The sequence below is a fragment of the Callorhinus ursinus genome, unplaced genomic scaffold (genome assembly GCF_003265705.2).
Source record: "Callorhinus ursinus isolate GAN/ISIS: 27379988/994484 unplaced genomic scaffold, GSC_fseal_2.0 scaffold1, whole genome shotgun sequence".
Lineage (NCBI taxonomy): Eukaryota > Metazoa > Chordata > Mammalia > Carnivora > Otariidae > Callorhinus > Callorhinus ursinus.
The window spans coordinates 119,946,085-119,973,507 of record NW_027397063.1 but is presented as its reverse complement, the minus strand read 5'-3'; the positions used below and the strand labels follow the sequence as shown (position 1 = coordinate 119,973,507).

The following is a 27,423-nucleotide window of genomic DNA, read 5'->3' as shown; positions in this document are numbered from 1 at the left end:
CATCAAGATATGTAAGGGACTTCTTGAAACAGGTCAATTTATTATCTTAGGGGATGAGATGGCAAAGCTGAAGATGACTCTTCTCACCTCAGTTCGGTGTACTAGTTGCTGGGTTGCATCATCATTCATACGAAAAATTTCCAGAAATGGGTCAGATTTACTGAAGAAATCCTAAAATAGATAAACAAAAATCAGTTATTCCCCACCTATACATATTTGATCTTGCCTTGAATCAAATGCCACTGGATTTGACCCTTCCCTGTTTTGTTCTTCATCTCTATGATCCACCCTTGGTTAGAATGAACTGAATCTGAACTCCAAGTCCTTGGAGAAGTACATTCTTTGTTGAGTAAAATCCAAAGTATTCTTCAAAGATCAATTCCAATGATCTTGTTTGAAAAGCAATGCATCTGTTGTCTTAAACATATTAATTATAGTTATCATTAAAGCCTCTGTCTGATGACTGCAGTATCTGGATCACCTATGGATCTGTTTTTATTATCTGTTTCTTCGTTCTGCCTCTTGGTATACCAGACACTGTAAGAAAGACTATAAAGGCTTCAGATGAGTCTTTAGCTTCTGGTAAGCAGTTAGAATGGGGGAAGTTACCTGAATCCAATTAAGATTGAGCTATTTAGAGATTGATTTCTTCAAAAATCTTTATAGGCACAATATATTTTTGATTCTTTTATTCTTTGAATATTATCTTTAAAGGGCTCTAACTGGAGGGGAGAAGCAAGATGGCGGAGGAGTAGGAGACCTAAATTTCATCTGGTCCCAGGAATTCAGCTAGAAAGGAATCAAACCATTCTGAACACCTACGAACTCAACTGGAGATCGAAGAAAAGAATAGCAGCAACTCTCTTAACAGAAAAGCGACCACTTTCTGGAAGGTAGGACGTGCAGAGAAATGAATCCGAGGTGATATTTGGGAGGGAAAACAGTGGGGGAGGGGGCCTCCGTCAGCCACTCCTGGCAAGTGATAGAGTAGCGGAGCACAAAATCAGAACTTTTAGAAATCGGCTCCACTGAGGGAGTCGCTCCAGTGGTTAAGCAGGGGGTGGAACCCTCGCAGGACAGTGTGGTCTCAGGACCCTCGGGGTCACAGAAAGACCAGGGGTGCCTGAGTGCGGCAGAGCTCCCGGTATTGGAGCGGGAAAGCCCGCTGCAGAGATGGAGCCGAGGCACGGGCTATCAGCTCGGGGTTGCCACTGTGATCGGTGACAGTTGGGCCACTGCTCCTCCAGCAGGGACCCAACAAGCAGCAGATCTGGGGAGACTCCCCTTCCTCCCCTGGGGGGGAGCGGCATGGGAGCACACTGCAGGGATCTGCTGGGTTTGGAGACTCTACACTGAGTCGGGTGCCAGAGAGAAACGCTCAGTCACAGGCCAGGTGAGCACGGAATGCGGCTGGAGACCGGGGAGACAGGAGTGACTGACTGCTTTTCTCTGGGGGCTCACTGAGGAGCGGGGCCCTGAGTTCTTGGCTCCTCCGGGGTGGAGATTGGGAGGTCACCATTTTCACTGTCCTCCTCCAAAGCTGTACGGAAAGCTTGCAGGGAACAAAAGCTCCCGAGAGCAAACCCGAGCAGATTACTTAGCCTGGACTGGCAAGGGCGGGACAATTCCGCCTCCAGCAAAGACATTTGGGAACCACGGCAACAGGCCCCTCCCCCAGAAGATCAGCAAGAACTGCCAGCCAAGACCAAGTTTACCGATCAACGGGAATGGAAGAACTCCAGTGCTAGGGGAATACTGCACATAGAATTCATCGCTTTTTTCCTATGATTCTTTAGTCTTTCAAAGTTAATTTTTTTAACTTTCTTTTTCTTTTCTTTTTTTTTGAAAATTTCTTTTTCCCTTTTTCAACCAACATGTTATCAATTCCTGTTTTAAAAAATCTTTCTTATTTTTCATTTTTAGAGCCATATTCTATCCCTTCATAGTAGGTAACCTTATTTTTGGTACATGTATATAAGTTGTTCTCTCTTTAAAATTGTGGGATACAGTTTCTTCTAACAGATCAAAATATACCCTAAATCTTTAGTGTATGGCTTTGTTCCAGTCTCCTGCCTGATCACATTCTCTCCCCCCCTTTTTTTTAAAATCCTTTTCTTTCTTTTTTCAACCAACTTCTAATCTTATCAATTCCTTTTATAAAATCTTTTATAATTTTCATCTTTATAGTCATATTCCATCTCTTCATTGTATTTACCCTTATTTCTGTACATATATAAGTTTTTCATTCTTTAAAATTTTGGGAGGCACTTTCTTCTAACAGACCAAAATAGACCCAAAATCTAGTGTGTGGCACTGATCTATGCACCAGCCTGATCATATTTGATCATATTCTGTTTTTTTGTTTGTTTGTTTTTAGCTTTTTCTTTTTTCTTTCTTTCCCTTTCTTTTCCCCTGGTTTCAGGTCTCTTCTGATTTGTTTAATATATATTTTTCTGGGGTTGTTGTTACCCTGTTAGTATTTTGTTCTCTCATTCATCTATTCTTCTCTGGACAAAATGACAAGACAGAAAAAAATCACCTCAAAAAAAAAGAACAAGAGGCAGTACCAACTGCCAGGGACCTAATCAATATGGACATTAATAAGAGATCACATCCTAGATCACAAATCAGGTCTCAACCAGTACCAAAAGATTGAGAATCCTGCATATTTTCAGACCACAATGCTTTGAAACTAGAACTCAATCACAAGAGGAAAATCGGAAAGAATTCAAATACATGGAGGCTAAAGAGCATCCTACTGAAGAATGGATGGGTCAACCAGGAAATTAAAGAAGAATTAAAAAAATTCATGGAAACAAATGAAAATGAAAACACAACTGTTCAAAATCTTTGGGATACAGCAAAGGCAGTCCTAAGAGGAAAGTATATAGCAATACAAGCCTTTCTCAAGAAACAAGAAAGGTCTCAAATACACAACCTAACCAGACCCCTAAAGGAGCTGGAGAAAGAACAGCAAATAAAGCCTAAACCCAGCAGGAGAAGAGAAATAAGAAGAGCAGAAATCAATGAATAGAAACCAAAAGAACAGTAGAACAGATAAACAAAACTAGGAGCTGGTTCTTTGAAAGAGTTAATAAGACTGATAAACCCCTGGCCAGACTTATCAAAATGAAAAGAGAAATGACCCAAATCAACAAAATCATGAATGAAAGAGGAGCGATGACAACCAACACCAAAGAAATACAAACAACTATCAGAACATATTATGAGCAACTATATGCCAGCAAATTAGATAATCTGGAAGAAATGGATGCATTCCTAGAGATGTATCAACTACCAAACTGAACCAGGAAGAAATAGAAAACCTGAACAGACCTATAACCACTAAGGAAATTGAAGCAGTCATCAAAAATCTCCCAACAAACAAAAGCCCAGGGCCAGATGGCTTCCCAGGGGAATTCTACCAAACATTTAAAGAAGAATTAATACCTATTCTCCTGAAACTGTTCCAAAAAATAGAAATGGAAGGAAAACTTCCAAACTCGTTTTATGAGGCCACCATTACCTTGATCCCAAAACCAAATAAAGACCCCACCAAAAAGGAGAATTACAGACCAATATCCTTGATGAACATGGATGCAAAAATTCTCACCAAAATACGAGCCAATAGGATCCAACAGTACGTTAAAAGGATTATTCACCACGACCAAGTGGGATTTATCGCTGGGCTGCAAGTTTGGTTCAACATCCAGAAATCAATCAATGTGATACAATACATTAGTAAAAAAAAAAAAAAAAAAAAGAACAAGAACCATATGATCCTCTCAATAGATGCAGAAAAAACATTTGACAAAGTACAGCATTCTTTCTTGATCAAAACTCTTCAGAGTATAGGCATAGAGGGTCCATATCTCAATATCATAAAGCCATCTATGAAAAACCCACAGTGAATATCATTCTCAATGGGGAAAAACTGAGAGCTTTCCCCCTAAGGTCAGGAACATGGCAGGGATGTCCACTATCACCACTGCTATTCAACATAGTATTAGAAGTCCTAGTCACAGCAATCAGACAACAAAAAGAAATAAAAGGCATCTGAATTGTCAAAGAAGAAGTCAAACTCTCACTCTTTGCAGATGATATGATACTGTATGTGGAAAACCCAAAAGACTCCACCCCAAAACTGCTAGAACTCATACAGGAATTCAGTAAAGTAGCAGGATATAAAATCAATGCACAGAAATCAGTGGCATTCCTATACACCACCAACAAGGCAGAAGAGAGAGAAATTAAGGAGTCAATCCCATTTACAATTGCACCCAAAACCATAAGATACCTAGGAATAAATCTAACCAAAGAGGCAAAGAATCTGTACTCAGAAAACTATAAAATACTCATGAAGGAAATCAAGGAATACGCAAAGAAATGGAAAAACGTTCCATGCTCATGCATTGGAAGAACAAAGATTGTGAAGATGTCAATGCTACCTAGAGCACTCTACACATTCAATGCAATCCCTATCAAAATACCATCAATTTTTTTCAAAGAAATGGAACAAATAATCCTAAAATTTGTACGGAACCAGAAAATACCCTGAATAGCCAGAGAAATGTTGAAAAAGAAAAGCAAAGCTGGTGGCATTACAATTCCAGACTTCAAGCTCTATTACAAAGCTGTCATCATCAAGACAGTATGGTACTGGCACAAAAACAGACACATAGATCAATGGAACAGAATAGAGAGCCCAGAAATGGACCCTCCACTCTATGGTCAACTCATCTTCGACAAAGCAGGAAAGAATGTCCAATGGAAAAAAGACAGTCTCTTCAACAAATGGTGTTGGGAAAATTGGACAGCCACATGCAGAAGAATGAAACTGGGCCATTTCCTTACACCACACACAAAAATAGACTCAAAATGGTTGAAAGACCTAAATGTGAGAGAGGAGTCCATCAAAATTCGAAAGGAGAACACAGGCAGCAACCTCTTCAACCTCAGGTGCAGCAACTTCTTCCTAGAAACATTGCCAATGGCAAGGGAAGCAAGGGCAAAAATGAACTATTGGGATTTCATCAAGATAAAAAGCTTTTGCACAGCAAAAGAAACAGTCAACAAAACCAAAAGACAACCGACAGAATGGGAGAAAATATTTGCAAATGACATATCAGATAAAGGGCTAGTATCCAAAATCTATAAAGAACTTATTAAACTCAACACCCAAAGAACAAATGATCCAATCAAGAAATGGGCAGCAGACATGAACAGACATTTTTCCAAAGAAGACATCCAAATGGCCAACAGACACATGAAAAAGTGCTCAACATTGCTTGGCATCAGGGAAATCCAAATCAAAACCTCAATGAGATACCACCTCACAGTGGTCAGCATGGCTAAAATTAACAAGTCAGGAAATGACAGATGTTGGCAGGGATGCGGAGAAAGGGGAACCCTCCTACACTGTTGGTGGGAATGCAAGCTGGTGCAACCACTCTGGAAAACAGTATGGAGGTTTCTCAAAAAATTGAAAATAGAGCTACCATATGACCCAGCAATTGCACTACTGAGTATTTACTCCAAAGATACAAATGTAGGGATCCTAAGGGGTACGTGCACCCCAATGTTTATAGTAGCAATGTTCACAATAGCCAAACTATGGAAAGAGCCCAGATGTCCATCGACAGATGAATGGATAAAGAAGATGTGGTATATATATATATACAATGGAATATTATGCAGCCATCCAAAGGAATGAAATATCGCCATTTGCAACAATGTGGATGGAACTGGAGGGTATTATGCTGAGCAAAATGTCAATCAGAGAAAGACATGTGTCATATGACCTCACTGATATGAGGAATTCTTAATCTCAGGAAACAAACTGAGGGTTGCTGGAGTGGTGGGGGGTGGGAGGGATTGGGTGGCTGGGTGATAGACATTGGGTAGGGTATGTGCTATGGTGAGCGCTGTGAATTGTGTAGGACTGTTGAATCACAGACCTGTACCTCTGAAAGAAATAATACATTATATGTTAAAAAAAAGAGAGAGAGAAGAAGATAGCAGGAAGGGAAAAATGAAGGGGGGGAAATCAGAGGGGGAGACGAACCATGAGAGACTATGGACTCTGAGAAACAAACTGAGGGTTCTAGAGGGGAGGGGTGGGGGGATGGGTTAGCCTGGTGATGGGTATTAAAGAAGGCACGTATTGAATGGAGCAGTGGGTGATATATGCAAACAATGAATCATGGAATACTACAGCGAAAACTAATGATGTAATGTATGGTGATTAATACAACATAATATAAATAAATAAATAAATAAATAAAGGACTCTAACTGAAAGGATTTGTGTTTATAAGGGCTATTGTTCCTTGACATGCCCTCAATACTAATTTTTGCGAGACTCTCAAAGGCTCTATTTATCTCCATAATCTTTTGACTCCAGCTTTTTATTCAGTTTCTCTTTATGCTTCTATCTGCTAATTAGTGATAGTCTTCAGAGGAAAGGACACTCAGACTGTTTTTCTGAAGCATCTGTGAATCCTGAACCCTAGCTCTCAGTATCCCTGAACTTCGGTTTTGCTTCTTTAGGCGCATGAGACAACAAAGACCTCTTCTCAGTTGATTTATTTCTTAGAACTATTTTCTGCTAGGCTTCTTAGCCTCTCTACCCATGGTGTTTTATGAATCAGGCTGGAGGAATTGCCTTGAGTGGAAAATCTGGGCATTATGTCTGAATCACTGCAGTGGATTTCTCTCCTCTCCATTTTTGGCCCCTCAAAACTTGACTGCCTTTGGATCCCCAAAAAGATGTCTCTTGTTCCTTATCCAGTGTTTCTAGCCACTTTCAGTGGGAGAATAATATAAAACAAGCAGGTACTTCATTACTGGAAGTAATCATATCGATATCCTTCCTTTAAACTTATTTTTTACTCCACTGGATTATAAACTTTCAGAAGGAGGAACTATGTCTGATTTTCTTTTATATCTCTTACCATTTCCTCAACTTCCATAATGTCTAGGGTTTAGTGGTACATGGTGTTTACTGAATGTATGAATGAATACACATATAAATGAATGAATGACATGAATACCTGGTATAGAATAGGAGGCTAACTGAGCAGCAGCTTTAGTTACCACACTCTTATTATGTATTTCATCAGGTGATTTTTTTCCCCCAGAATTCTAGCCTGCAGCAAAGCAAAATGAAGCCCATAGCCATCCTAGTCTTCAGCTCAAGAAAATATTCTCAGGAAATATACTGATCATAGAGTCTTGTGCTTGATGTTAATATACAAGGAAGGATAAAACTTGGTCTCATTTCTCCAAAGTACCATCTGGTTTGGTGGTAAGACAAGTACATAAATAAATATAACCCAAGGCTAATAATGAATGAATGAATGAATGAATGTACAACAGACAAGAGAGGGAGTTGATGGATTTGCACTGGAAAATATGGCTGTGAGGAGGATATTTCTAGGGAGGAAACAGACTGCATGAAGTGTGAAAGAGTAAACAGAGGGGCACACTAGGCAGGTTAATTCCACTGCAGTCTAAGGATGTGTAGGGGAGGGTTTTGAGACAACCCTGGCAAGTCAGCTCCATGATGTCAAGGGCCTTAAATGCTTATCCAAAGCCTTTGCACCTGCCTTGGGAAGCAGCTGGCAAGCAATGATGGGTTTTGAGTTGGAAAATAATATGACTGGCTCTATATAGTAAGGAATATCTGGGGCGCCTGGATGGCTCAGTTAAGCATCTGCCTTCAGCTCAGGTCATGATCCCTGGGTCCTGGGATGGAGCCCCGCATCGGGCTCCCTGCTCGGCAGGAAACCTGCTTCTCCCTCTCCCACTCCCCCTGCTTGTGTTCCCTCTCTGGCTGTGTCTCTCTGCGGCAAATAAATAAATAAAATCTAAAAAAAAAAAAAAAAAAAGAATATCAGCCTGAGGTGTCTGACTAGCTCAGTCAGCAGAGCATGTGACTCTTGATCTTGGAGTTATAAATTTGAGCCCCACCTTGGGTGTAAAGATTACTTAAAAATAAAATATATAAAAAAAGAATATCAGCCTAGAAACTTAGTAGGGCACCTTGGAAAGAAAAAGGATGGGAGGTAGATATATCTGTCTCCTCCTTTGTGGTCCTCCCACCCTAGCCCAGAGCTAAACACCAGGTGCCCCAACACCCGGAGTCCAGAATATACACTTCCACTCTATTTTTGAAGGTACCAAATTACCACAGCCTTCATCTTGTCAAGAACCCACAGTGGCTGCTTTTGTCAATAAGCCTGTCCTGCAACCTTGTCTGTCCACCAAAATGGTCCTTTTCCTTTCCAGACACACTGCTAGCTGGTTCCTACCTCTACACATTTACTCAAGACATTCACACCCTACCCCCTTTATTTCTGCTTCAACACTCACCTTAAAAAATTGGAACCTCCCTCTTACCTCCCTTTGATAATGGATGCGAGCCACATGAGCTTGTTCCTAGATGCCTTTGGACTCCTCTCTAGGAGCTTCAGGTTTGTTTCATTAAATAGATTGTTGCTCCCTCAGGGAATGTGTTGGTGCACTGCACTTAAAATTGCTGACCACAGTGGAGGAACTCTATCAGTTATTTTTCTTTTTCCTTTCATTGATAATTTTAAACTTTTGTTATTATTTTTTCTTAAAAATAGAAAATATAGAAAAAAAGAAGGAAAAAAGACCCAGCCCATACTCTTACCCATAATTCCACAACTATCAATAACATTCTGGTAAATATTTTTCGAGAATCTAGACATAATTTTCTTTTCTTTCTTTTAAAAATATATTTGTAATCGTACTTGACATAAACTTTAATACCTTTCTTTTTCTCCTGGTAGTATATTGCAATGCTCTTTCTATTTTATTTTATATCCTTTTAAAATACTATTTGGGGTTAGCACAGAGATGTTGTCAGGAGGACATACTATAAATCAAGGAAGGTAGGATCAGATGTGATCTCTGCCCTCAAGTAACTGAAAATCTAATATGTGCACACTGCCTTTAGAACTGCTTTCAAATCCTGATTCCACTGTATGCAATCTGCATGATCTGGGGCAAGATATTTAATTTCCTCAGGTCTCAGTTTTCTGGTCAGTCATTGGAGTGAATGTCACATTTTGCCTCCTGGCACTGTGGAAGAGTTAAAGGAGGTGATCCATACAGTATGTGGAGTCTAGCACCTGGCAATGATAAGCACTCAAAAAGTGTTGCTGCCATGAGCCTTATCAATATAGGTGTATGAAGACACTTTGTAAAGCACTACATAACTATCAGGGATGATTACTACTAAGAAGGCATCTGATTCTTGGAAACAAAACAATTCATAAGCAGCTCAAAAATATCTTAAATGTACATTAAGAAATTTGTAGCTTAAAAACACAACTCTGGTCTAATTGTATGGTTATGTGACAATCTGGAATTTTTGGCTGTTTTTGCTGGACTCGGCATTAAGATGGCCCTTGGGACAGCTCAGTGCATGCAAGGTTAATGATATAGGCATTTTACTGAAGTTTTGCTATGGTGAAATTTTTAATAACTTGGAGGCCATATCACTCTGCCCTTTTAGTCCAATATGAAAGAAATTTAGTTATGCAAGAGAGCAATAAGCAATCAGCTGAGGTTTGGAATAGAAAAGGAAGCAGTGCATTTCTATGACAGTGATCTTGAAAATGGAATATTGGAATAAGAAAGATTATCTGAAAGATTTGGGGTCATACCCAAACTCTATAGCTTCCTACCCTTGTGACTTTGGGCAAACTGTTTATTTAACCTTACTACGCTTCATCTGTAAAATGCAAATAATAATTTCCACCTTTGGGAATATGGTTTTGAGTTTTGGGGATAATGCAGGTTAGACACCTGACACCTTGTACACTGTAGATGCTCATTAATTATAACTTGCTATCATCAACCCAGGTTAGATTAGTTTTTAGGCAGGCATACTTGAACATAATAAAATCACAGCCCAGCAGGTAGAGATTTAATGTTGCTTTGGAACAGGGGTTGGTAAACTATGGTGTGTGGCCTAATCACTGCTTGTTTTTGTGAATAAAGTTTTATCGGAACACTGCCACACTCATTCATTTACGTATTGCCTATGGTTGTTTTCATGCTTCAAAGGCAGAGCAGAGTAGCCGGGACAGAGACTATATGGTCTGCAAAGCCTTAAATATTTACCATCTGGTCCTTTATAGAAAAGGTTTGCTGACCTCTGCTTTAGAGACATATTTGTTTGTTTATACAGCACCCCAACAATCTAGAATTATGGGAAAACTAAAAATGTACTTTATAATGATACTACTACAGATGTGGTGACCATCAGTGTGAGAATGAGTTCCAGCATACCAACATGAATACTTTCTCAGGAAAGAGAGGAGAGAGAATACTGTTTGTTAGCTTGAATGTTCTAAATGATAACATTCATATCTCTATTTACTTACTAGATTAATTGCCAACTAGCTGCTAATGTAATAAATGTGCTTTAGAAATTAGAAAGTCCACCTCTCCATTAAGTGAATTGTTAACATTAGATAAATAAGTTATTTCTTGCAAACCTAATCTATTTTATTAGATTAAAAGCAGTGCATTTTAAGTTTTAAGACCAAAGAGTTTGAGAATTGCTGTTGTAGGGTATACCAGGGGGTACTAAGTACCTTGCAAACCACAGTGAGAGAGAAATACCGCTTTTCTTTTGATAGAAATAGTCATTTTTAACTTGCCTTTCCAATGTTGTCACCAGACCAGCAGCCATTGGGACCTTGGACAACACTTGAAGCAAACATTATTGAGGGGCCCAAGGAGCTTTTGTTCATGTAGATTTTATCTATCAATATTTACCCAATATAAACTGAAAATGAAATTTAAAAAACATTCATTTGTTATATCATTTTAAAAATATAAAAAAAACAAACCCAGTACATCATAACAAAAATAGCATTTTAATGGAAGACAACTGTAAAAAATAGCCAGAAAAATGACATTCCTTTACATTTTTGAAAATCAGTTTAATAACTTAATGGCTTAATAGGAGGCAGCAGGATTCTCATATCTGTTTCTGCATTTAATCTGTTGTGATATTAGGCATCATGCCACTTACAGAAAACCATTGTACACATGTGAGAGAATTAGAGTGAAGAAAGAAAATAATATCTTAGTATTATCATGAAAACACTTTTGACCTCATGTAGTTCCCTGAAAGGGTCTTGGGACCTTGGACAACACTTGAAGGACTGCTGGACTGCTCACCTCCTTCCTCCCTGGCTTCCTATTTCCCTGAAATACATGGGAACATTACCAAGTCCTCCACATCTGGAGACCAATTCAACATGTATTCATTAACCCTTTGCCCTGAAGAAAAATTTAGATTTTAGTTAGGCAACCCAATTAAGTCCCATTCTGTCACTGGTGTGTGTGTGTGTGTGTGTGTGTGTGTGTGTGTGTGTGTGTGTGTTTATGTGTGGCCTTGGGTAAGTCATTTCACATCTCTGAACCTCAATGTTCTCATCTGTAAAAGAAGGCAGCTGCATTAGACCAGGGGTTTTATACCTGACATATTTGGATATCTAAAGGTTACCAGAATGATAACAAGGGGACTGGGGATCCTGATGTCCTATAACCATTGTCTGAATTGGATATAACATATTTTCCCCACATATTCATACTGAAAGATTTCAAATGTATATCAAAATTAGTCTCATGATGCTAATTAACAAAATTTAGAAAATTAAGACCTTTATCTCAGTCACTTTTAGTCATGATATATTTTCTTAATTAATAGATATAAGTCCAACTGCTAACACACAGGTAGCTATAATATCATCGAATGCTAAAAGCTAGAAAGAGGTCCTCCTTAATAAACTTGGAACTATTTTTCCAGCTGTGACATGAAATAATTGTACTATCTTATTCTGATTCTGATCACAAAAAAACTGTGGGGGTCCACAACAACCATGTCCACTGTCCACATGCTTTTCTATAATATGACTTTGCCACTCCCCCATCAAGGTGTGGAGTCTAACTCCCCTCTCCTTGACTCTGAGCTGGCTTTATGACTTACATGTAACTAACACAATGCAGCAGAATTGATGCTCCATGACTTCCAAGGCTAGGTCAGAACAGGCCACAGCTTCTCTGTTCTTTTGGGATGTTTTCTCTGGGAAAAGCCAGCCACTGTGTGGGAAATGTGACTAACCCAAGGCCACTGTGTAGGCACTCTGGTTGACCAACCAAGCTGAGCCCAGCCTTTCAGCCATCCCATGTGCCAGGCACGTGAGCAAAGCTAAACTGAACTCTAGAAACAAGCTCCTTCCCCAGCTGAATATCACTGAGTGACTTCTGTCAACATCATAAGAAGCAGAATTGCCCCATTGAAACTTGCCTCAATTTCTGACCCTCAAAACATGACATGTAGTAGAATAGTTAAGTCACTAGGTGTTGAGATGGTTTCCTTTGCAGCAATAGATAACCAACATTACCTATTAACCAGTATTATCAGCAGTAGTAGTATCTGAGTAAGTCATCAGACTTTGCTGAGCCTTGCTTTCCTGAAGAGGTTGTTTGAAGTGATTTCATGGTATCATCTGGTTCCTTAATGCTACTTTTCCCTTTTTCCACCTGAGACCATTTACCTTTCAGTCCAAAGAGGAACAATGGCCTCCACTTTGTGCTGAACAGGACCTACTCCTCTCTGGATTACTAAGAGAGACTGGGCAAGATACCCACATTATGAATGACCTGGAGTCTACAGCTTCGGGGCAGTGAGGCTCAGCAGTGACCAGGGCCTTGGATAATCAACCCAGACAAAGGTGAGAATGGTCGCCTAGAGCCATATTAAGTGCTGCATGAGGCTTTTTCAGCTTTGTGATCAAGTGCTGGAATGAAGGGAAACTGTTCAAACACGTCAGAGCTAATGGGCCCTCTAACAAACCCCCAAGTCCTCTTGCACTGTAACAGAAGTCAGTTAGAGGGCAGATTAGAGGTGCTTAAGAGACTATTAAGTAGAAAGAAGCCATTATTTAAGCCATTAACTGAGCAGCTTAAAACTGCTACACACTGACCCAATGGCTTATAATGGCACCAGGAAAGATACTACAAAGCAGTTTGGTGACTTATTCCAAAACTTGGGGAGATGATGGGAGAGAAAGAACATAACAGCCATCAGGAAGTGAGGATTAAAAGCTTACATCCAACTGACATCAGTGCACACCGCAGTTCCCAGCACCTAGCTCATGCTAATGGCAAAAGGTAGCAGTTCATGAAAGTTTCACACAGTCTACTCAGGATACTAAAAGAATCCAAATATAATTTATTCATAAGGATAAAGTCTTTCCTGATGTCCCCAGGCAGAATGAATTTACCTTCTCCAGACAGCGGTTATACATCACTTATCACATCCCATCATGGCTATAACATTATTTATATTATTTGTAGTTTAAATTTATGTTTCACTTAGTTAGGCAGTGAATTACAGGTTGTATCTGTGAGAATGGTTTAAAATGTCTTTACCCCACCACCTGATGCAAAACAAGCATGCCACAAAGGTTCAGTGAATGAACGATGAATGAAGAATGAATGAACAAATAAAAGAATGAATTAATGAATGCATAAATGGTCTGAGTACTGTTCATAGGTGAAAGGGAATGAGATATGCCAGGCTGTAAATGGCTGCCTAAGACTTTAGGGAACTGCCTGATACATCGTTTTACCTTTTTCAGCCTAATGCCTGTCAGCAATTGTTTGAAAACGTGGTACCACCTCCAAAAATCCCATTCTCTAGTTGTGCTCTAGGAAAATAAGAGTCCTTTGTGAATACAGTTATTAATGTGATGTGTTTTTGACCTAAGGATACAGTTAGAGGGAAATCATAAATATATGGTAAGGTTGGAAAGGATACTCCACCCCTTTTTTAAGGGGTGGAGACTGAGGAACTTTTTCTGTATATATAAGACTAACATGGCCTGTGATTGGGTGGAAGTTATCAGATATAATAGAAAGAATACAGCTGGGAGCCAGATTCCCCTAGAACTGACATGGAAATGAATCCTCCATTTTAACCATTTACTAGCAGGATATGGTAGCCAAGAAAATCACCTTATAGACCTCCCACTACAGGGAGTGTAACTGACCAAGATCCCCAGCTGCTGTGCCCTGAAATACATCCCTTATTTTACATATTTGCACTGAGGCCAGGCTCCGGGTGTCTGCATGTGTAGGGGATATTAAGGCAGGCATGCGGGACATGAAACTTTCCTGCTGGCCAATATTGACCCTTAGGACTCTCTGATGGCCTTCCTTAATCTTCCTTAGTTGAATGGCATTCCAGAATACTGCTGCCCACCCCTTTCTCCCTCTCTCCTTTACCCATGGTCAGATTTGCATTGCCATCTGCAGATTTCCTCCCTATGTTCCTAATAAAATCCTTGCATATTTAATCCTGTTTCTGGGATTATCTGGACTAACACGTGGAGTGCCCTTAGACAAGTTACTTCATCTTTGAATCTATTTCCTCATCTGCAAAACGAAGTTAATAATGCCTGCTAGGTGGGAATTGTAAGAATGATTAAATGTGATAATGCATGAAAAGCTCTTAAGCCTGTGCTTGGAAAATATAGGTGCTTCATAAATGTCACTTCTCCCTTTCATGTCATTTGTTTTCTTATGAAATGTCCCTAGCAATGGGGTTAAACCATATTTACCTGTGCACATTGACCTGGGCATTTGGGAATAAACGAAGCCTTGGTGTAACAAAATTGTCTTTTTTTAATTATAGTCCCTCCCCCTTCTCATCAACTGCTTCTCAATTTGGGGAAAGTCTTACTTTGCAGACCTTTCTGAAATCTTTGATCTGTTTAATAAGGTGGATTGGAAGGGAAAAAAAAGCTGCAGGGGGAAATCTGATTAAACTTTGCATGCTAGCTTTATTACTTCCTTCAGTAAGGTTAATGCCAAACACTTTACCTTGTCATCCAATTTCCGTGCATTGAATGCAAGTTCAACGTAGTCATCATTGCCAGATAATTCTTCTGCAATCACCTAAAGAAAAAAATTTTCAAATATTTCCAAGTGTTTTCCAGAAGCTTTTGAAGCCACTGTTCTGATCCAAGGACCCAAGATTAAGAGGAGTATTTAAATATTTAAAATGAAGAAGGAGATAAATTTTTCTGGGATGTGTGGAGAAGCAAAATCTCCAGTCTTACAGTAAAAGTGGCAAGATGAGGTAGTGTTCTTCTGGGAAAGAACAAAGGCCAAAGGCAAACCTCAAACCTGGATTCACCATCCCAAAGCTTCTCTGGGTTTGTGCACTTTGGGAGTGACTCTTTGGATCCACGGCTTAATAGAGCACCAATGGGGTCTTCAAAGACTCTTTGAACTGTTTGTATGGATTGGACATGGAAGTAAAAAAAGAAAAACCTTGATATGAATGCATCATTTAAAATATTCAAGCAACAGACTCAGGTAAGTGCTTGTGAGAGTGGTCATAACTTACAACACAGGGAATCTTTTTGCATTTTTCCCTTAAAAATGACTTTAACATTTTTTTTTTAAACGAATCGGTCACTTTCAAGTTAAAAAGGAATGTTCAAAGGACCTCAGGAGGTTTGCCACCTGGCAATTTACCCCCCTAGCAATTCAGATTTTCCTGGTACATTTTTCTACCTTTTTCACTTGTCTACACAATGATGAGGCCACTTTCTCTACCTTCCTCATGGGCTTTAAAACAAGATGCCAAAGTTTCAAGTACTGGAGTTTTACTTGAAATTTTAAGGTTTTATTTAGAAATACTTCCAGTATTGCCCAATGGAACATTATGTGATGACAGAAATGTATTGTAATCTGCACTGTTCAGTACAGTAGCTGCTAGCCACATGTAATTACTTTTTGGTTAATTTTTAAAAATTCCAATTAGTTAACATACAGTATTATAATAGTTTCAGGTGTACAATATAGTGATACAACAATTCTATTCATCACTCAGTGCTCATCATGGTAACTGTATTCTTTAATCGCCATCCCCTATTTCAGGGCCCCACCTCCCCTCTGGTAATCATCAGTTTTTTCTCTATAGTTAAGAGTCTATGCTTGGTTTGTCTCTCCTTTTTAAAAATCTTTTCCTTTGTTTGTTTTGTTTCTTAAATTCCACATATGAGTGAGATCATATGGTATTTGTCTTTCTCTGACTGGCTTATTTCACTTAGCATAATACTCTATAGCTCCATCCATGTCATTGCCAATGGCAAGATTTCATTGTTTTTTATGGCTGAATAATATTCCAGGCATGTGCGTGTGTGTGTGTGTGTGTGTGTGTGTGTATCACATCTTCTTTATCCATTCATTTATCCGTGGACCCTTGGGCTGTTTCCATAATTTCACTATTGTAAATAACGCTGCAATAAACATAGGGGTTCATGTATCCCTTCAAATTAGTGTTTTTGTATTCTTTGGGTAAATACCCAATAGTGCAATTATTGGATCATAGAGTAGTTTTTGAGGAACCGCCATACTGTTTTCCACAGTGGCTGTACCGGTTTGCATTTGCACCAACAGTGCAAGAGAGTTCCTTTTTCTCCACTTCTTCACCAACACTGGTTGTTTCATGTGTTTTTGATGTTAGCCGTTCTGACAGGTGAGGTGATATCTCATTGTAGTTTTGATTTGTATTTCCCTGATGATGAGTGACACTGAGCATCTTTTCATGTGTCTGTTGGCCATCTGTATGTCTTCTTTGGAGAAGTGTCTTCTGCCCATTTTTAATTGGATTATTTGTTTTTGGGATGTGGAGTTGTGTAAGTTCCCTATATATTTTGGATATCAACCCTTTATCAGAAATGTCATTTGCAAATATCTTCTCCCATCCAGTAGGTTGTCTTTTAGTTTTGTTGATCATTTCCTTTGCTGTGCAGAAACTTTTTATTTTGATGAAACCCCAGTAGTTTATTTTTGCTTTTGTTTCCCTTGCCTCAGGAGACATATCTAGAAAAAAGTTGCTATTGTCCAATATCAGAGAAATTACTGCCTATGCTCTTATCTAGGATTTTTACAGTTTTAGGTCTCACATTTAGGTCCTTAATCCATTTTGAGTTTATCTTTGTGCATAGTGTAAGCCAGTGGTCCAGTTTCATTCTTTTACATTTAGCCATCCAGTTTTCCCAATACCATTTGTTGAAGAGGCTGTCTTTTTCCCATTGCATATTCTTTCCTCCTGTATCAAAGATAAATTGACCATATAAATGTGGGTTTATTTCTGGGCTTTCTATTCTATTCCACTGATCTATGTAATTATTTTTGTGCCAGTCCCATATTGTTTTGATTACTACAACTTCACTATACAAATTGAAATCTGGAATTGTGATACCTCCAGCTTTGTTTTTCTTTTTCAAAGTTGTTTTGGCTATTCGGAGTCTTCTATGGTTCCATACAAGTTTTAGGATTGTCTATTCTAGTTCTGTGAAAAATGTTGTTGGTATTTTGATTAAGAAGTGCACTGAGTGTGCAGATTGCTTTGGGTAGGATGGACATTTTAACAATATTTGTTCTTCCAAACCATGAGCTTGGAGTATCTTTCCACTTGTTTGTGTCATCTTCAATATCGTTCATGATTTTCAGAGTACAGGTCCTTGGTTAAATTTTTCCTAGGTATTAATGGAATATTATGCAGCCATCAAAAGGAATGAGATCTTGCCATTTGCAACGACGTGGATGGAACTGGAGGGTGTTATGCTGAGTGAAATAAGTCAATCAGAGAAAGACATGTATCATATGATCTCATTGATATGAGGAATTCTTAATCTCAGGAAACAAACTGAGGGTTGCTGGAGTGGGGATGGGTGGGAGGGATGGGGTGGCTGGGTGATAGACATTGGGGAGAGTATGTGCTATGGTGAGCACTGTGAATTGTGCAAGACTGTTGAATCACAGATCTGTACTTCTGAAACAAATAATGCAATATATGTTAAGGAAAAAAAGAAGAAGAAGAAGATAGCAGGAGGGGAAGAATGAAGGCAGGGAAATTGGAGGGGGAGACAAACCATGAGAGATGATGGACTCTGAGAAACAAACTGAGGGTTCTAGAGGGGAGGAGGGTGGGCGGATGGGTTAGCCTGGTAATGGGTATTAAAGAGGGCATGTTCTGCATGGAGCACTGGGTGTTATGCACAAACAATGAATCATGGAACACTACATCCAAAACTAATGATGTAATGTATGGTGATTAACATAACAATAAAAATTAAAAAAAATTTTCCTAGGTATTTAATTTTCTTTGGTACAATAATAAATGAGATTGTTTTCTTAATTTCTCTTCTGTTGCTTCAGTTTTAGTATATAAAAATGCCATGGATTTTTGTATGTTGATTTTGTATCCTGCAACCCTACTAAATTCATTTATCAGTTATAGTAATTTTTTTAAAGATTTTATTTATTTATTTGACAGAGAGAGAGAGCATGCACACATAAGCAGGGGGAGTGGCAGGCAGAGGAAGAGGGAGAAGCAGGCTCCCCACCAAGCAGAGAGCCTGATGTGGGGCTCAATCCCAGCACCCTGAGATCATGACCTGAGCCAAAGGCAGATGCTTAACTGACTGAGCCACCCAGGCACCCCAGTTCTAGTAGTTTTTTGGTGGAGTGTTTAGGGTTTCTCTATATAGTATCATGTCATCTGCAAATAGGGAAAGTTTTACTTCTTCCATACCAATTTGGATGCCTTGATTCATTCCTCTTGTCTGATGATGGGGCTAGGAAGTCCAGTACTATGTCAAATAACAGTGGTGAGAGTGGACATCCCCGTCTTGTTCCTGACCTTAGAGAAAATGCTCTCAATTTTTCACCATTGAGTATAATGTTAGCTGTAGGTTTTTTGTATATTATGTGAAGTATGTTTCCTATAATCCTATTTTTTGATGGATTTTATCATGAATGGATGTTATACTTTGTCAAATGCTTTTTTGGCAGCTATCAATATGATCATATGATTTTTATCCCTTCTTTTATTGATGTGATGTATCACATTGATTTGCAAATATTGAACCATGCTTACATCTCAGAAATAAATCCCACCTGATCGTGGTGAATTTTTTAAATGTATTGTTAGATTCTGTTCGCTAGTATTTTGTTGAGGATTTTTGGCACCTACATTCATCAGAGATACTGGCTTGTAGTTCTCTTTTTTTGCAATGTCTTTCTCTGGTTTTGGTATCAGTGTAGAATGGTATTAGGAAGTTCTCCCTCCTCTTCTATTTTTTGGAATAGTTTGAGAAGAATAGGTATTAATTCTTCTTTAGATGTTTGGTAGAGTTCACCTGTGAAGTCATCTGGCCCTGGACTTTTGTTTGCTGGGAGTTTTTTCATTACTAATTCAATTTCATTGCTGATAATTGGTCTGTTCAAATTTTTTATTTCTTCCTGATTCAATTTTGGGAGCTTATATGTTTCTAGGAATTTATCCATTTCTACTAGGTTGTCCAATTTCCTGGTATAGGATTTTTCATAATATTCTCTTACAATCTTGTGTATTTCTGTGGTGTCAGTTGTTATTTCTAGTTCTTTAGATACAAGGTTGGTTGTTTATTTGGGACTTTTCTTGCTTCTTGAGGTGGGCCTATATTGCTATAAACTTCCCTCTTAGAACAGCCTTTGCTGTATCCCACAGATTTTGGACAATTGCATTTTCATTTTCATTTCTCTCCATGTATTTTTTATTTTGTTTTTGGTTTCTTGATTGGCCCATTCATTGTTTAGTAGCATGTTATTTAACCTCTGTGTATTTGTGTGCTTTCCATGTTTTTTCTTGTGGTTGATTTCCAGTTTCAGAAAAGATGCATGGTATGATGTCCATCTTTTTTAATATGTTGAGACTTGTTTTGTGGCCTAATCTGTTATCTATTCTGGAGTACGGCCCATATGCACCTGAAAAGAATGTGCATTCTGCTGTTTTAGGATGGAATGTTCTGAATATGTCTGTTAGATTCATTTGATCCAGTGTGTCATTCAAAGCCACTGTTTCCTTGTTGATTTTCTGTTTGGATGATCTATCCATTGATGTGAGTATTAAAATCCCTACTATTATTGTATTATTATTGATTAGTTCCTTTATGTTATTAACTGCTTTATGTATCTGGGTGCTCCCATCTTGGGTGCATACATATTTACAATTCTTATATCTTCCTGTTGGATTGTACTGTTTATGATTATATAGTGTCTCTCTTTGTCCCTTGTTACAGCTTTTGTTTTAATGTCTGTTTTGTCCAATATAAGTATTGTCACTTTGGCTTTCATTTTACTTTCATTTGAATGATAAATGTTTCTCTATCCTTTCACTTTCAGTCTGTATGTGTCTTTAGATCTGAAATAATTTTCTTACAGGCAGCCTATAGATGACTCTATTTTTTTTAAATCTACTCCATCACCCTATGTCTTTTGATTGGAGCATTTAGTCCATTTACATTCAAAGTAATTATTGATATGTGTGTATTTATTGCCATTTTGTTACTTATTTTATGGTTGTTTTTGTAGTTCTCTGTTCCTTTCTTCTCTTGAAGAAAGTTGGCTTTCTTTAGTAAAATATTTGGATTCTTTACTCTTTATTTTATGCATATCTATTACTGTTTTTTGATTTTTGGTTACCATTCAGTTTATATATAATGTCTTCTGCTTATAGCAGTCTATGTTAAGCTGACGGTTGCTTAATTTTGAACTCATTCTTTACTTCTCTCCCGTTTATGTTTCAGATATTTGGTATCACATTTTACATCCTTTTATTTTGCGCTTCTCTTGACTGATATTTGAGGATACATTTATTTATTTATTTATTTATTTTTGCTTTTGTGCTTCCTATATTTCTCACTCTTACTTGTGGTATTTGTTTTCTACTCACACAGTCCCCCTTAACGTTTTTTGTAAGGCTGGTTTAGTGGTCATGAATTCTTTTAATTTTTGTTTATCTGGGAAACTATTTCTCCTATTCTGAATGATAGCCTTGCTGGATAGAGTATTCTTGGCTGCAAATTTTTCCCTTTCAGCACTTTGAATATATTGTGCCACTCTCTACTGGCCTGCAAAGTTTCTGCTGGAAAATCAGCCGATAGCCTTATGGAGTTTCCTTTGTATGTAACTGCCTAGTTTTCTCTTGCAACCTTTAACATTCCTTCTTTATCATTATGTTTTGTCATTTAATTACTAAGTGTCTTGGTGTGGACCTCCTTGGGTTGTTTGTTGGGGGATTTCTGTGCTTTCTGAATCTGGATCTCTGTTTCCTCCCCACATTCATAGCCACATGTAACTACTGAACACTTGATATATGGCTAGTGTAAGGTATGGGGATATTTTCTTTTATTTAATTTTGAATAATTTTATTTAAGTTTAAATAATCACATGTGGGTAGTGGCTACTAAATACAATAACATAACTCCAAACTAGTATATTAAAGAGGAGAGTTAAATGCTGAGCTATCTGGTCCTTAGGAAACAAAACTAACCTTGGACTAACTGCTATTAGAGCAGATTTTTAATTCTCAAAAAAATGAGAGGCAGGGATAGATAGCTTGATGATTTGAAATTTTACATTCTTAATGTTCTCGGCAACTCCATCTTTGTCGCCCACTAAAACCTACATATTAACTGCAGAAGTGCTTAGTAGAAGTGAATGGCCTCACTTTCAAATTCTTTTTCTATCCCTTTTCCCTAGGGGTAGAAGGGTCAAAATTGTATTGGCAAAAAGGAAAAAGGAACAAGAAGGGAAGGAGTAATTTGGATAGCTAAGCAGTTGTGGCATCAACGCCCAATAGTTAGAGGGTTTGCTTCCTACTGTAAGGTTTGGACCAGCTGCTCCATCTGGGCATCTGGACAGAGGGCTGCTAAGGAAGGGCTTACCGTGATGGAGGATTTCCCTGCTGTGTTTCCATGCTTCAACAAGGATTTAGACAGTTTTCTCTGGGAAACAATCTGCACAAAAGGAAACAAAAAGTGGAGATACTAGTTATATGATTGTAGATCTACTTCTTAATTTTTTCTTTACAAAATTCTGCATTCACAACTCTACTTGAAATTATAACACTATGTCTATTTATTTTCTAAGGTTTTTTTCCATGAAACTCTCCTAAATACAGGTTATTCCCTTCTTTATTCTTATGACCTGTGATGTAAGAGAGTGAGGGCATGAGAAATTATAGATGAGTCAGTCAATTAGGAGGTGACTCAATCTGAAGCATTTACAACAAATTAGATAGAAAATGTTGGATATGTACCTTCTGATAAAACAGATAAAGTTTCAGAATGATGTCAAATTAGCCCTAAAACCTCTGTGCAAAGTGGGGGTGGGCTACAGGAAGGAAAAGAAACCCAAGGTCTAAATATACACTTTATATATCTATAATCTCTAGAGTTCTGTTTTTAACATATTCATTAGGGAGCTATAAAGTCAGTCATTAGAAAACTGTTGCCCAGACAAGCAAAAAGGAGTAATTGGGGTCCTCTTCATGATTCAGTGTCAATGCACAACAAGCAATGACAACTAAAGTTGCTATTATATTGGGAGCTATTCTTAGCAGAACTTGCCCCACCCCGCTCTTCCTTCCCATTTTTGAAAGAAATGTATGACAAGGTATTGGAGCCTTGATGGATATGGAATCCATGATTCTCAAAGGAGAAAAGATTTAATCAAATGACAGCTGTGCTCTTGCTGAGGGAGAACAAAGTCATACCTTGCAGTAGACAGCTTCTATATAGGATGGCTCTCAATGGTCCTATTCATGCCATTGTGCAATTCTCTCTCCTTGAGTGTAGGATGGACCTAATAACTTGCTTCTAATGAATAGAATACCACAAAAATGATGAAGTATCCCTTCTGAGATTAGGTTACAAAACGAATGTAACTTCCTTCTTGATCACCATCTTATTCTTCTCTCTCAGAGCCCTTGTGCTGAAGGGAGCAAGTTGCAATGTTGTGAGTAGCCCTATATAGCAGCTCAGGTAACAATATCCATATGATTTACAGACTAGGAAAGGAGATCACTGTAAAAAGCAGGGATACAAACCCATTCTCTGACATCCTTATATCTCTCTGTCTCTGTGTTAGAGCAATGTAAATATTTTGACTATGCTAGTGTCAAATGCAAAAAGTTCATAGAACTTTCCTAGGCCAAGCAGATTTAAAGATCCTGATGCTCAACTGGCTGTGATCTGAAGAGAAAAGAGTATTTCTGTAAGAAATCACCTGGTGATGGATGATGATAGTGATGACAATGAAGATAATGACAATAATGACAGCAATGGAAACTCCCATTTAAGGAGTACACATTCCCAAAATATTTACTTAACCTTCATTGTTCCAGCCTCAATGTTGGGCACTAAGAATAGAGTGGTAAGCAAAGTCAGATGCAATATCTGACCTAATGGAACTTACATTCTGTGGCAGAGAAAGGCATTAACCAAATGGTCAAATAAACCAATATAACTCAGCACAAAAGAGAGATGCATTGGCTGTGGTGGGAACAATAAGTGGATAGGTGGTGGGGTGTATGAGAGTAGACCACTTCAGAATCTTTTGCAGCAGTCCAGGCAAGAGGTAGTGATGGTCGTGGAAATGGAGGGAAGAGGAAGGAATTTGGAAATGGATTAAAAATGAAGAGAGCAGGAGGTATGATAAATGATAAATGCATCATTGGATCAGATGGTTGTGCCATTCATTGAGATAAGGGACACTGAAAGAGGACATTAAATTTGGGGAGCAAAGAACACATATTCAGGTTTGGGGCAGAAAGCAGATTGGAGTAGGTTGAAGAAGAGAGAAAGAGGGAAGGACACAGAGCAAACACAAGAAGACAATTATTTCAATAAGTTTGGCTATAAAATGAGGTAGAGAGAATAGAATCTGAAGGAAATGAGAAATTGAGTAAAGTTGTTGTTTTAGTGGTCACTTTATTGCTAATTTTATTTCCCCACAAATTTGGTATTGTTAATTTCCTTTTATAGATGACAGAAATAGGACACAGAGATTTTAAGTAACTTTTCCAAAGCCCCAAGGCTAAGAGGAAGTGGCAGAGATTTGAACATGGGTCTGACTCCAGAAACTGATCTCCGGCTACATTTGATAGGTATATGAACTCATGAAAGAGATTCAGAAAATTTTCACTGCTGGATTTGGACTCTATGTGTTTGCTTTTAAGCCCTGGATCTTACGTTTGTGTGCTTAACCCTCAATATGTAAATATGAAGAAGACTGAAAAGAAATGATCAAGTTAAACCTCAAGAATGGAGTAATCTGAAGACACTGGCTTTGGTTAAGGGCAGTGTAGCATAATGATTAAGAACATAGTTTTTTTTTTTTTTATTCACAGCTGGCTATCAATAAAATGACATGAAAAAATTTCAGATGATAAAGGAATTTGCGTCCCTTCCTATAGTTACGTCTGAATCTAAATTACTCATATTTCCCACCCTACTCATTAAGAAGGTTCAAGTGGTTCTTCTCCTGTAGTCAGAATCATTATCCCCTCTCCCTTCCCATTCACAGATTAACACAGGTTTTAGAAAAGCTACCATTTCCTAGAAAAATGTAGACATCATTCTTGAACTTGAGATGAACCAAAACACAGAGGAAACACAGGAAACAAACAGGAAAGGGACATTAGGAAGACTTTATAGTCTCTCTCCAGGGGTTTTCAGCACGGAGGAATAGGGAAAACACATGAATCAATGACAAAACAAGGGTCACTGGTAAGCAGCATCCAGGCCAACATCTGACTAAAGAAAGGCAACATATCCTGTTTCCCAAATAAATTTGGCCTCAGAAATACCATTGTCCATTGTCATTGCTTCATCCACATGGGTGTCCTACCCCTATGGCTTCAAGTGACCCCAACCATCCTCTCAGCATTGTAAAAATCCACTGGATTACCAGGTGTGGGTATGGGTACACTGTCTTTACAGACTGTGTCTTCCAAGATCCACATTTTCATTCTTCAAGCAAGACCAAGGGAAACTTAACTTACAAGATGTTGGATGGTCACATTCTCTTTCCTCACTCTTATCTAGAAATGCCAACATTCCCATTTGTTGGGTGTGAGGAGAATGCTATTATGTTCCAACTCCTATCTTTTGCTAATGCTAGGAAGATAAGCAATCTCCCCAGAAATATTCCTGTTTAATAAGTGAGCATTTGGGTATACAAATGACTAATTAAGCAGGCAATCAAACAAACTTATTTTACAGCTTCCAGGCCTCCATCTCATCTCCAAAGAATGAATAATAATTAGGGTTTCAAGCTTTTCATTGTAATAAAGATCAACAAACAATGATGTTGCCATTCTTAGGGCTGTTGGGCAAAAGTGGTGGGGATGGCCAGCTGGGCCAGTGATCTATAGGGAAAAGGCTATTTGTTGCAAATCTCACTTGTCATGTAGGCTTTCTTGCAGCTGAAGCAACTACATCAGGCTCAGGAAGGCCTTAGGTCTTGTCAGAGGACATTTGAGGCAAAAACCAAAACAAAACAAAACAAAAAACAAAACAAACCAGCCAGCACTGCCTGGCAAGAGGATACACTTGTTAGAAGTCCTCTAATTCAAGTAACATGCCTGATAGAGAATTTAAAGCAATGATCATAAGGATTACTCATTGGACTTGAGAAAAGAGTGGAAGGCATGAGTGAGACCCTTAACACAGAGATAAGGAATAACATTACAAAGATAAAGTGCTCAATAAATGAAATGAGAAACATGCTTGATGGAATTAAGAGCAGGATAGAAGAAGCAGAGGAATGAATTAGTGACCTAGAAGACAGAGTAATGGAAAGTAATCACACTAAAGAAAAGAGAGAGAAAAGAATTATACAAAATGAGAACAGACTTAGAGAACTCAGTGATTCCATCAAATGTAATAACATTCATATTCTAGGAGTCCCAGAAGGAGAAGATAGAGAAAAGGGGCCAAAAAATTTATTTGGAGAAACAATAGCTGAAAACTTCCCTAATCTGGGGAAGGAAACAGATATACAGATTCAAGAGGCACAGAGAACTCCCACAAAAAAACAACAAAAGTAGACCCACACCAAGACATATTGTAATTAAATTTACAAAATGTAGTGATAAAGAAAAAAATTTAAAAGCAGCAAGACTACAGAAGTCAGTAGCTTGCAAGGGAAAACACATAAGGCTAGTAGGATATTTTTCAACAGAAATTTTGCAAGCCAGAAGACAGTGGCATGATATATTCGAAGTGTTGAATGGGAAAAATCTGCAGCCAAGAATACTCTATCCATTAAGACTATCATTCAGAATAGAAGGAGAAATAAAGAGTTTCCCAGAAAAACAAAAACTAAAGGAATTCATGACCACTAAACCAGCTCTACAAGAAACATTAAAGGGGACTCTTTGAGTGGAAAGAGAAAAAAAAGTGACAGTATAAAGACAGGAAACATAAAAGCAGTAAAAATGAATATTTCTGTAAAACATATCAGTCAAGGAACTCACAAAAAAAGGATATAAAATATAATAACATATATCTAAAATGTGGGGAGGAGAGGAGAAAAAATGGGTTCAAACTTAAACAACCATCAACCTAATATAGACTGCTATTTGCAGAAAAGGTTATATACAAACATAATGGTAACCATATATCAAAAACCACTAATAAATATTCAAAGAATAAAGAGAAAGAAATCCAAGTATATCACTAAAGAAAATCAGCAAAACATGAAAGAGAGACAAGAAAGGACCAGAGTAAATCTTCAGAAACAACCACAAAACAAGTAATAAAATGGCAATAACTACATATCTATCAATTATTACTTTGAACGTAAATGGACTAAACACACCAATCAAAAGACATAGGGTGACAGAATGGATAAAAAATAAGCCCATCTATATGCTGCCCACCAGAGACTCATTTTAGACTTAAAGATAGAAGTTCTCTAATTTGATTCTAATTTGATTTCTACCCTACAGTGGGGTCATAACTGCAATCTTTACCATTCAATAAAATGGTGAAGTATAGGGGGAGGAAATAGAAGTACAAACACTCTTTTTTAGCAAAGGTGGACCAGAAGGACATCAGTGCCACGCATGATCTGTATTTACAGATGGATCAGGGGAAGAAGCACTTCGTTCCTTTGAAATGGAAAATATTCTAACCGCATCGGTCCTCATTTTTCAGGAAAGTCCACTGTTTCATTTGGATGAATGGTAAGAAAGCCAGGAGAATAAAAAATACTTTGGCCAATATTTCAACAAGTGTACATTCAGCTGAACTTTCTTTCAAAGTCTTTTAAAACAGTCATTCTGGAAATCAGACAGTCATTTTTTATGGGATTGCTTTCATTGAAAATGTCTTCAGATTCTTTTTTGAAATTTCTTTAAGACTCTGTTGTAACAAAAACCATTTATTGAACAACTTCTCTGTGCCAGGCACTGTTCTGAGACTATCGTGGTGAGCAGATGAGAAACTTCTTTACAATATTTGAC

General features: G+C 38.1%; 1 protein-coding gene across 7 annotated transcripts in view; it reads right to left on the bottom strand.

Annotated features, from left to right (window-relative positions):
- CPNE4 (copine 4) overlaps nt 1-27,423 on the bottom strand; it is a 516,611-nt gene that overhangs the window by 128,826 nt on the left and 360,362 nt on the right. For all 7 annotated transcript variants that reach the window (XM_073900035.1, XM_073900038.1, XM_073900041.1 and 4 more), the window contains 3 exons: nt 21,839-21,910; nt 14,934-15,008; nt 88-171 (listed from right to left, as the gene is read on the bottom strand). In XM_073900035.1, coding sequence (XP_073756136.1) covers nt 88-171; nt 14,934-15,008; nt 21,839-21,910 — 231 coding nt within the window. The remainder of the gene's footprint in view (nt 1-87; nt 172-14,933; nt 15,009-21,838; nt 21,911-27,423) is intronic.